This window comes from Alexandromys fortis, unplaced genomic scaffold (assembly GCF_014885135.2).
Source record: "Alexandromys fortis isolate MF-2015 unplaced genomic scaffold, M_Fortis_MF-2015_v1.1 scaffold_195, whole genome shotgun sequence".
Classification (NCBI taxonomy): Eukaryota; Metazoa; Chordata; class Mammalia; order Rodentia; family Cricetidae; genus Alexandromys; species Alexandromys fortis.
In genome coordinates, this window is record NW_026068105.1 from 947,957 (window position 1) to 960,204 (window position 12,248).

Sequence of the window (12,248 nt, forward strand, 5' to 3'; positions counted from 1 at the left end):
GGTTTTGGTTTTCCAAATGATTTTTGTATGTGTGCTATGGACACTTAGTGTCACAGGGAGAGAGACACTGAGAGCCCTGAAAGGAAGAAGGCAAGGAATGATGAATTGTTAGAGACATAGTAAGGCTTCTAGCAATAATAAGACATGAATCCAGAGGGGTAGACAGGATCAAGGTCAAGAAGGACCTGAAGAACTAGGCATGGTGGCACCCATCTCTAAAAGTCAAAGAAAAAGAAAGAGGGAAGCCTAAGGAGATAGCAAAGTGGCTCAGAGTACTCGCCTAGAATGGGCAAGGCTCTGTGCACCATCCCAAGCACCAGAGAATGGCAGGATAAAGGCAAAGATGGGCTTGGGAAGGGCCTAGTGGGAAAATAAGCATCTGGAGATAAACTGGGCTGTGTGAAGTAGTCCCAGAGCAGACTCTTCATGAGCCATTCATGCTGTGTGTAACGATCTCTACTGATCCAGTGCTCTGTGTTGCTACTGAGCTTCAGACTGCAGCAGAATGCAAATACACCATGATAGAAAATGGGAAGTGGACTTTGGATATGACTCAATGTCTTCTTGGGGATTTTGTTCTGATCTGCACATAGCATTATTATTATTGATCTTGTCTTTCCTCTCTCTTTGTTCTCACACCCCTTTGGCTCTCTACCTCTCTCACCTTCTTTCCCTTCCTTTCCACAAACCCCCACTTTCCTCCCTTTCCTGTGTGTCCACAGAAAATGATGAAGAAGGAAGCTCTCCTCCTCATCCCCAATGTCCTGAAGGTTTTTCTAGAAAATGGGCAGATCAAGTCATTCACATTTGATGGCCGGACCACGGTTAAGGTACGTAGGGAGACCCCTCACCTAGAGTAGCTGTTTGTGTCCCTTTGAGATTGCACACAGTGGCTTCACTGACTGCTGGGACAAGATTACCTTTGATCTGTGCTCTGAAGTGTGAGGCTGCAAAAATGTAACCCTCGGCTGAGGCCGGCAGTAGAAAATTGCATGCCCAGCTGTGTGCTAAATAGTGTAAAAAAACATGTGTGTGTGCATGCACACACGTGCACATGAATGCATATCTGCTTGTCAACTACTTTGTGTTCATACTACACTGGGTCCTTCAGGACTCTTGGGAGCTAAGCCATGTGAAGATCATTAAATCATTTATAAAGCCAACATGATCTATACTGATACAATAACACCTACGCAAGTTTACACACCAAAATAAACAAATGTGATCTCTTGGGAGATTAGCTTACCCTGTCTTGCTTTTTAAACAACAACCAAAATCTTAGGCACTGAAGCAAGATTTGAGAAGTCCAGCCATAGCCCTTTGGCTATTCTTTTCACAGGAAGAGCAATTACTGAACTGTGATTCTTAACAGTTCAGCCAGGCGTCAAGAAGTCCTAGTGATTCTCTTAGTCCTGAAGAGTAGAGGTGGTGATGCAATTTTACCCTGAGGTTCACTCTGCACTGGGACAGAAATATCTATCCCTGATTCTTCTGGACTCTTGCTGGGAGAATACCATCCCAGGGATGAATGTTCTTATACAACCAGTGCTTCTCAGATTGTTGGGCAGTCACGACATCTGCCCAGGAAAATTACCTTGCCCACAGCTGTCCTGCGGCTCCCATGCAAGAGCCAAGATAACTTTACAAATAAAGAATCCATCAGGCATGGGGACACAAGCCTGTAAACCTATTACTCTGGAGACTAAATACAGAAAATACAGGTTCAAGGCCAGTCTGTGCTACAAGGAGAAACCTTGTTCAGAGGAACAAGGTGTTCAGAATGGCCTTCCCAGTATTTTTCTACTAGAGTTTACAGATTGTTCATGTATTGGTTTGAGGAATATCTAAAAGTATTTTGGGATCATCCCATGGTATGTCATGCTACTGGCATTTAGTCTCTCAAGGTCAGAGATGTTAAGTGTCCTCCAGGAGACAGAATAGTCCCTGAAATCATTGTCCTACCCAAAGTTTCTTTGGAAAGCTTAGGCCTAGGTAGGTATCTCTAAGGAGCCTAAGACCCAAGTGTCTTAGGAAGCTATGGCACCGTCTCGGCTATGGAGTGTCTTGGAAATGTTGAGACAGAACTAGACCACCTAGATGCCAGAATCTTCCTTGGCATTTCTTCTGGTGTTAGTATACTCATTGTAGATTTGTCAATAGCCCAGAGCACTGGCCAACCTCTCTTCCTCTTAGAGGTTTCGAGCACTCCCTACCTCTCACTGCCACTACCGATGTGGCATCCAGGCAGGGCCAACCTTTGACACTCAGGCTCACTCTGCACCTCAGGAAAGGTGCATGGCTAGTTATTAGAACCCTGATAGCCTTTCAAGCCACTTGTGGCAAAGAGGTACCTGGATGAAGTGACAGTCTCACATAGTGGCAGTTACACCTTTAACACCAGTTGACAACAAGTGGCTTGGCTGTCCACAATCTCAATGTCACTTAACCGCAAAGAAATCCGCGTCTATCTGTACCAGGGTTCTAGTGATGCTCAAGCCTCTGTGACTGAGTGAATAGCACACAGAAATCTTCTCAAATGCCCAGCACTTTGCGGTCCTTTGCTCAAGCATCTCACATAGAGGGGATACTTTGGCAGTTCTGTCCGTCGGAGAGTTCTGAACTCCCCAGCCTGCTTCCCTCCAGGTTTTGAGGGTTAAGGCATGCTGACTTTGTAAACGTACACACCGCAGTATGTATGCTGAAGCCACAGCAAATAGATGGCAGACGCCCCAAAGCTGACATTTGGGCAGCCCCCACCAATATGCTCTCAGACGCCCTAGTATTAAAAGTAGGGCAGCAGAGCAGACGGAGCTCAAAAGTAGTCAGATCTATGACTGTACTCCAGACACGTGGCATTGTTCCTCTTTGTGGACACATTTTTCAAGTTGCTAAATTGATCGTCTATAAAAGCTAGCTATGGCCAAAAATGAACATTTTGCCAGTAGCTCAAGCCATTTGATTTAGATTATGAATCCGGAAATAGTATACTTTTTATCACCGAAATGTGGCTTTGGCTTTGGCTTTTGCTTATTCCTAAGAGTTGACAGACAAACCCAAATGAAAATTCTGACTTAAGAGAGGGGAGAGGAAAACCAACACAGTGCTTGAACGCCACAAGCATTCAGGACATGCGTTCTCGAATAGAGGGAAAGACAGAATAGGAGGAGGGAGGGATGAGGCAACGGGACAGTAGGAGGAGGGAAACGTCACTTACCAGGAGTCTGACCAGACGAAATGCGGGGACACATACATTCACCTCCTGAACCTTTGGTGTTCCCCAGGGCCCATGCCACAGGACAACACGCATAAGGCCTTTCACTCGTCCCAGAACTTATATCTGGGCCAACCCGAAGCCTTTTCCACAGGACTATTGTGCTTGATTTCCAATATTTTCTCATTTATTTTTTTAATTCCCAGTTTTTCCTCATGTATTCATTACTTTGAGTAACTTAGAGTCAGAAAAGACGCCCCCTCTCAAGGCTTTTTCTTCTACAGGATGTGATGGTGACCTTACAGGACCGTCTCTCCCTGAGATACATTGAGCATTTTGCTCTTGTCCTTGAGTATACTGGGCCGGAACAGAATCACAAGTTCCTGATTCTCCAGGATAAGCAGCCCCTGGCTTATGTAAGTCACCCCTTTATCCTGGCTGTGTTGCTACATGTAACCAGTGCTAGATAAGAGTGCCCATGACGCTGCTTAACTAGAAAATTCATCATGGTGTGGTCAATCAGCTCTCAGAAGCCACAGTTCCAATCTCAGGTGGAATGTGCGTATGTATATGTCTGTATGTAGGTATTTATGTATGTATATGTATTATGTGTGCATATGTGTATATGTGTGTGTGCAAGTATATGTGAATGCATGCATATATGTGTGTATGTGTATGTATGTGCTTATATGTATATGTGTTTATGTGTGTGTGTGTGTGTACTGCTGTGAGTAGAACCAAAAGACTTGAATATCACTGTTCCTCTGAGTGACAGTCCAGCCTTACCTGAGGGGCTTACTATTCATCTCCAGAGAACCTTTGACAATGCCTGTTGTGACCTAACAAAGGCATTTGTCTCGGTCTCTATTGGCAACTCTCCTGTTTCCTGGAAACACTGCCTGCTAACCACTTCTGCTTTCTAAGAAGAAAATTGACCTCTTAGATGAGGACCATGATACAAAAAGGTCAGAACTAGACTCAGTGGTAGTTGGGAATTAACTGTGTAGGGTCAAGAATAGGTAGCACATCATCTTCATCATCTTCCAAAGTAGAGGAGGACAAACTAGCTCATCCTTCTGGCCACACTGTATGGGAAAAGACTATTTAAAATAGGATTGTTATATGGGATGCCACCCATATCAAATGACCAGGGAGCATCAGAGAGGTGAGCAGGGCCACTCAGCATTCCCTGGTAGGGTAGAAAAGAGCTGAAGGGGGACAGTTAGGAAAAAATAGCTTTTAGAAAGTGTATGGAAGCCAAACAAACCTCATAAAACCCAGACCAGCAAGATAGCATACTTCTGGAATCTAGTACATAAGAAGTTGAGGCAGGAGGATCTGGAAGGTCAGCCTGGACTACATAAAGAGTACTGTTGTAACTTGGGCTACAAAGCAAAGAAACAAGGCTGGCGATGAAGCTTGTTAATACAATATTTAGCCAGCATATTTCAGACCCTTTTGATCCCTATTGCTGTATAAGCTGGGTCACAGTGATGCGCACCCGTAATCCCAACCCTTGGAGGTAGAGACAGGAGGATCAGAAATTCAAAGTCATCCTTGATTAAATAACAAATTTGAGTGCAAGGCCAGCCTTAGGTACAGGAGACACTGTCTCAAACAAACAAATCAGATGCACACAGAAAAGAAAGCAGTTTTCAAAGGAAACATTCACGTTTCAGCTCAAATACAATCCGGGTAGGAAAGGAAAGGTGGTATCTGCCTAGAGTTAAAGCACCTCCTATCCTAGCCAAGAAACAAACCTCTGAGTCAAATGGGCTGCTTGTGCCAAATGGAATTTCAAACTTCTTTATTATGAAAAATTTTCAGACAGACACAATATATATGGCATTAATTCTATGGTTTCTCTTCACCCTCTCCCCCTGGGGTTTTAGGTGGTACAGAGGACACACTATCATGGGATGAAATGCCTCTTCCGAATAAGCTTCTTTCCCAAAGACCCCGTGGAGCTGCTGCGTCGGGATCCTGCTGCTTTCGAGTATCTATACATCCAGGTAGAGTCTGGCTTGGGGACACAAAGATAGACCAGTGGAGAAACAGCAGGCAGGCTGTTCTGCCATCACAATGGAGTTGCTATGTATGTTCAACCTTCAGCTTGCTCTGAAGGCCCGCTCCTTTCTTGCTCCTATTGGAGTTCATTGTGTCAAGCTGGCTGATTTGAATTTGACTGTCAAAGTACTGTCTACTTGTCCACCAGAGCCCAATAGTTTTCAGAAATGAGCAACCCAAGGAACTCTGGTGCTTCCACAGAATCCCAAGGTTTTACAAGCTCTTTTGGGTTCCATGAACTGTCAACCACCAATACCTAGGTTCAGTGAGGAGGTGGTTCTGATCTCACTCCATCCAGAAATATTTATTGAACCCATACCCTGGGTCCTGACGATCAGAGGGGCAGAAAGGATAGACTTTGCTCACCAGAGTTCATATATTCGTAAATAGAACTACAACAGGTTTCAGTGTCCATAATGACACCCAGGGAGCAGTCTGCCAGCCCTGCCTGAGAGAAAGACAGTGAAGGCTTCACAGAGGAGAAGATCTGTGTACACTCTTAGCTGTGTAGAATGAGTAGATGTTTGCTACACAGTAAGATGGAAAAGAGGGGTCATATCCCAAGCAAGAGCCCTTGCGTTTTCAACGGCATGCTGATGAGAAAAAAATGCAAGTGATTTTTGCAACTTCAGTACAGGATGTAATGTGTAAGAAGCAATAGAAAATGAAATTGGAGAGCTGGTAACCAGAGAGTGAATTCTTGGTAGGCCACGGAGAGCAGACTTGATTCCGGAAGCTGGGCAGTGTTTCTCAGAATGTGGACCCTGAACCAACAGCATCATTAACTGGAAACTTGTTAGAGATGCAGATTCTTGGGCCTTATACCAATGATTTCTTTTAACAAGCTCAATGAGATTAAAACAAAACAACAGAGTCTCATGTAGCTCAGGCAGACCCCAAATGAACTATGTACCTTAAGGATAACCTTGAGCCTCTGATTCTCCCACCATCAACTTCCAGGTACTGGACTTATAGACAGGTATCACCAACCACATCCAGGTCTCCATGAGAGCTGAAACCCTCCACCTCATGCCAAAGCTTTGGAGACAGTGGAACCACTTCAGAACAGTGGTTCCTTAACCCTACCTGAACATCGGAACTATCTGGGAGGGGCCTGGCAAAATGGCTTGGTGGTTAAGAGCATTGGCTGCTCTTTGAAGAAAGCTGGATTCAATTCCTAGTACCCACATGGTTTCACAACCATCTGTAACACCACTTCCAGGGGACCTAAGGCCTAGGCGTGTATATGGTATACAGACAATTACATAGGCAAACACACACACATAAAATAATTTCTTAAAAAATGAACTATCTAAAAGGCTTTTTTTACAATTATCTAGGAAAAAAATCTATTTTGCCTCACCCCAAGTCTGGGAGTTTGTGTTTTTCTAATTATCTCAACTTATTCTAAAGTGCATTCAAGGTAAAGAAATTCTGCTGAGGAGTGGGTAAGAGTGCCAAAAGGAGAGTCACCTGGTCATTAGCCAAAGGAAAAGTGATGCCCAAAGTCAGGCTTGTGAATGATGCGGTATTTGGAGTGGGATTCCAGAGAGATGAAAAGGTTTGGATTGGCTGAGTATTGGTAGAGATGGTATCAGTCTTCACATTGGCGAATAAAGAGTGTCATGAGCTTGGAGACAGGATAAGTTCATTTTAGGCCATGTTGGCTTTTAGGTACCCACAGGACATATGCAGTCCTTGTTGAGAAAAAGAAAAAAGAAATAAAAAACCAAACTTCTCTGTTTCCGAGAGTGACACCTGGGACTGCAATGAGAGACACTGCAGTTGTCCTTTCTGCCCTTTCTGACAACCTAAAATGCTAGGAACATTTCTCAGCCTCGTGTTCCTCGGCCAAACCTCTAGGGGGACAATGGGTTGTGTGGTTTTTAGTTTAGTTCTCATTTTGTTTGTCCTGAATTTCTTCACTCAAACTTCTGGGGATTGCCTCAGTTCTCATATTTTGGAATTTGATGATAAGATCGTGCCCGGCATATTTCTCCACTTTGTGATAATATGAACTTCATCTGGATTATTCCTTTTTTAAAAAATCAGTTTTTTGATTTTTGCTTTTTTTTTAAACTGAAGTCTAATTGACACATAACAAACTGCACATGTTCAAAGTGAATACTACAATAAATTGTCACCCACAGCCACCAAAACAATCAAAATATTGAACATATTCAATATTCCTTTGGCTCCTTTGTGATTTCTGGCTTTCTGTCACTATAGATTTGTTTTCCTTTCCAAGAGTTTATGTAAATTAAACCATACGATACGTATATTTATTTTGAACTGGCTGGTTTTCCTCAGGTTTATTTGGGTTTTTGTTTTGTTTTGTTGTTTTGGTTTGGTTTGTATTTTCAAGACAGGGTTTCTCTGTGTAGCTTTGTAGCCTGTCCTGGACTCACTCTGTAGACCGGGCTGGCCTCAGACTCACAGAGATCCACCTGCCTCTGCCTCCCAAGTGCTGGGATTAAAGGTGTGCACCACCACATCCCAGTCATTTTTCTTGTTGAGTAGTATTCACAGAACCAGAATTGGTTACACATGTTGATGGGCACTTGGGGTACTTCCAGATTTGTGCAATTACAAATGAGATTTCTATAAGTATTCATGCCCAAGTTTTCGCATAGATGTGAGCTTTCTTTGCTCTTGAGTAAATAACTAATGGTTTGATTGTTTTCTAAAAGAAATTCTAATGCTATTTTCCAAAGTGGTTGTACCATCTAACATTCCTATCCATCACATATTACATTTTAGCTTCTCCAGTCTTATCGACTCTTGGTGTAGTCAGCCTTTTTTTTCACCCTCACCATTCTATTATTGTATAGCACTGTCTCTTTAAGGCTTCCATTTCCATTTTCCTAGGTCACTAGTGGTGTTGGACAATTTTTCATGTGTTCACTGTTGTGTGTCTTCCGTGATGAAATGTCTGTCCAAATCATCTGCCTGCCTTTTTATTGGGTTATTTGTTTTCTTATTATCAAGTTTTGAGAGTTCTTTATGTATTCTGGAAACAAGTCATTTGTTGGATATGTTATTTGCAATTATTTCCTCCCAGTCTGTGTCTGGCCTTTTTGGTCTCTAAACAGTGTCTTTCTCAGAGCAGATGTTTGAATTTTGATGAAGTCCAGTTTGTTAATCTTTTCTTTTACAGATAGCATTTCTGGTATCATATCTAGGATATATCAGTCTATCCAGTATATCTGTGTATATTCGTGCATGTGTGTGTGCGCATGTGTGTGTGCATGTTGGCATATAGATATAGACACTCATTGAAAAGCCTATTCTTTCCTCACTGAATTGTCTTCATATTTTTATTACAAAGCAGTCTGTGTAAGTAATAAAACATCTAGATCTAGTGGGAAAGCAGTTGTCAGTCTATCTGTAGTCTATTTCTGAACCTCTATTCCATTCTGTTGATCTGCCAGTCTAGCCCAATGCCAACCACACACTATTGATAACTAGAGCTTTATAATAAGTCTTAAAATCAAGTAGTGTTTGTCCCCGACTTCATTCTTCCTTTGAAAAATTGTTTTCATTCTAGGTCCTCTGCATTTTTCATAGGAATTATAGAATCAGCCTGTCAATTTTTACTAAAAATCCTACCATGATTCAGATTGGAATTGTGCAGAGTCTGTAGATTGATTAAGGGAGAATTGATTTGTTAACAATACTGAGTCTTCCAGCCCATGAGCAAAGTATTTTTACATTGATCGAGGTCTTTCATTTTCTTCAGCAGTGTTTTATAAGTTTTTAATGTATAATTTTACATATTTTGTCACATTTATCCCTAATTATTTCTTATTTTGATGCCATAATAAATGATTTTCATCTTTATTGCTGCTGTTGCTGCTGCTGTTTTTGAGACATAGTCTAATTCTATATAACTCAGGCTGGTCTGGAGCTGTGTAGCCCAGGCTAGTACTGAACTAGTGAGCCATCTTCCTACCTTGGCCTCAAAAGTACCAGGATTATAGGTATGAGCCACCATACTCAGCAATGATTTTAGATTTGTAATTCAATTGTCCATTGGTATCATATAGAAATACATTTTTACAGTGATTTTTATGCCTTGCAACTTTGCTGTACTCAATGAATAGTTTTCATGGATTTTTGTAGATTTTACTGGATTTTCTGTATAGATAAACACTAAGTGTTCATGTTCTTCTCATCCCCCCCCCCCACACTTTTGATACAGTCTTGATCTATAGACAAGGTCAGCCTAAAACTCACAGTGTAGCCCAGGCTGGCCTTCCAATTCTCAGGCCTCTGCCTCCAGAGTAGATTTATTTAGAGTTGTGAGGCCACCACTCTTGGCTGAAGGATCCTTTTTCTGTTCTTTTCCTTTGCTAGAGTGATACCACTGTGACTGCCTAGTCCCAGGGCCCATTGTGATACAACCTCAAGCAAAGGACAACTGTTCAAATGAAGGTGGAGTCCTTGCTAGCTGGGGTGCTGGCCTTAGAGTATGGAAGGTTATCATACTCTTGACTATCACTTACAAAGTATTCCCTCTAGGGCAGCAAAATGTTTTTGCCCTTTGGATCTTAAGGAACAGAATGTCTGCTCTATCCCTGCAAGCTATCTCTCACCCTGGGCTTCTGGAACAGAGTCCCACAGAGAGCCTCTCCCATTGTCTTTCTTTCCTTATTCTCATCTGGACTATTAGAAGAGTCTGGTATGGCTAGTAGTTGAGTACGGAACCCCCACCCCTGAAGGGTGATATTTCTCTTATAACAGAAGAAAGAAAGGGAATGAACCAGGTCTCACTTGCACAGTAACCCGGAGTTTTCTGCCCACTGTGTCTTTTTGTTGTGTGACCTGCCACTGAGAAGAGCATCTAATATTTGCTGAAACAAGCACGTAGTGTCTCTGTGACCCAAGGCTCCCATGTTGTCTCTTCCCTAAGGGCAGTAGCCCTCTCTTTCACTTGAATCATTATGTCTTGCTGGTGGCGTGATTCTTTTCTGGGATCCAAAGGCATAGCTGAGGAGTAGAGAAAGAAGCGATGTCTCCTTTAACTGATGGATTCGGTCTGCCCTCTCTCACAGAGTCGTAATGATGTTATCCGAGAACGCTTTGGAATGGAACCCAAGCCAGAGATGCTTTTGGACCTTGCTGCCCTTCACATCTATATCACTGTCTCAGCTACTCGGCCTAGTCAGAAGATCACACTCAAGAACGTGGAGTGAGTTATGAAAGGGCCCTCCTGGAGGGGACAAATTGCTGTCCATAAGAAGGTGCAGTTGTTGAGCTCTGCTCTGCTTTTCAAGGTCATAGCCATCCTACGGGGGTAAGAACTTGAATTCCTGATGCCTAACCCCCCATGCTTTCAAGCTATGGTTTCTACCGGTAGGGTATGCATGGCCACAGTTTGCCTGTCCTTCCCCTTCTTTCTCTTTTTCCTAGTCCGTTTCTCCATCTCTGCCTCTTGGAGTTACTCAGGTTCTTTCTGACCATCTCCCTCCCTCGTTCCCACTTTGTCTCTCTCACTAATCTCTTGCTCTTCTTCTGTTTTTAGGAAGGAGTGGGGCCTGGAACCCTTTCTTCCCCCCTCCCTCCTGCAGGGCATCAAAGAGAAGAACCTTCGGAAGTCTCTCTCTCAACAACTGAAGGCCCACCAAATGCATCCTTCTTGCAGCACCAAGGTACCCACCCAGAGGAGGCCATCGGGCACCACGTTTAAACTCTAGAGGCCTCAGAGGGGTCCTGAGTGGTACCCTGGGGGTTTTGAGCACTCTTCCTATTTGGGTGCACACTGAGCCATTCCTTCTTGGGTGCACACCCCATCATTCTTCCTGACTTGGGTACACATCTTGGGTGACCAGGTGTGAGGCAGCTATGCAAAGGAGTTTGCTCCAAACTCAAACATTACCCAAATAGCCTTAGCAACACATCACTGCAAGCCACTGTGTCCTCAAAACAAAGGAGCTATAAAGACAGTCGTGCTTGGGGTCTTTCGCCAATTAGCCCTAATGGAGCACCTGTCCTGTGAAAGGCATTGGCTCCTAAGAGAGGCACAGATTTTCCATGAGTGTGACTGCTCTATCCCTCACGAGATTCCTAATCTGTCAGTCCTAAAACAGAGAATCTTAGGAGATGAAGGTGCAACGCAGAGCTGGGCTGTCTTCTGAATACTAGGAGGCAGCAGTCTTTACCTCGGAGAGGCTTCCCTCCCCACCTCCCCTGGCCCTGCTGGGCCTTCTTAGGCTGCTAAGATACCATCTGCTTGTGCTTCCTGCCCAAGAGGCTGGAGGATGGTGACAAATACTAGAATCAGCATGCAGATGTAGACAGGAGACACAATCACCCTATATACGCCACCCATTCCAGATTTCTTGAATTACCAACTAGCTTCCCTTTTAAGATGCAAATGTCCCCAGAGAGCTAAGCCATTCCCACCTTACTTGCATGCTTAATCAGATTGGTTTTTTTTTTTTCTTGGCTGAGAGCACCAGTGCTCACCACCACATCTCCACAGCAAAGGTTTTTTTTTTTTTTTTCTATGCACCCCAGTGCTTTGCTGAAGAAAGCCTGGCTTTAGCCCTTGAGTCGGGCACAGTCAAGCAGGGAAATAAAACCATAATTCCCAACCCAAAGCAGCAGGCACTGGTACTCAAGTATTCAGGAGAGACAGATGCCAAGCCCAAGCTAGGAGAGGAAGAACTGGTATATTTAGTGCCAGAGCTGAGACGTGAAAGATAGACACATAAGAGCTTGTCTAGATGAATTGCTAGAAGCAGTCCTAAGAGGAAGACTTCCCTCCACCAGGAGATCTCTCTCTATGTATAAGCCAGCCAGGTGAGCCATGGTAGCAGGGGAAAGGACATAAACCGTTCAGCCTATGCAAAGCCACAGAATATGAGACACAAATCTAGCAGAGGCAGAGACAGGAGAGTGGCAGGAACCAGTTCTTTCTGTGAGGGCTTTCTGTGTCCCAGGAAGGGGCTGCACACAATCCTATAGA

The 12,248-nt window shown here is 43.6% G+C and overlaps 1 protein-coding gene across 1 annotated transcript in view; it reads left to right on the forward strand.

The window, feature by feature from the left end:
- Positions 1-12,248, forward strand: part of Frmpd3 (FERM and PDZ domain containing 3) — a 156,012-nt gene that overhangs the window by 109,411 nt on the left and 34,353 nt on the right. Inside the window, exons 5-9 of the mRNA XM_050124056.1 lie at positions 723-830; positions 3,496-3,627; positions 5,104-5,223; positions 10,333-10,469; positions 10,803-10,929. Of these exons, the coding sequence (XP_049980013.1) occupies positions 723-830; positions 3,496-3,627; positions 5,104-5,223; positions 10,333-10,469; positions 10,803-10,929 (624 nt within the window). The remainder of the gene's footprint in view (positions 1-722; positions 831-3,495; positions 3,628-5,103; positions 5,224-10,332; positions 10,470-10,802; positions 10,930-12,248) is intronic.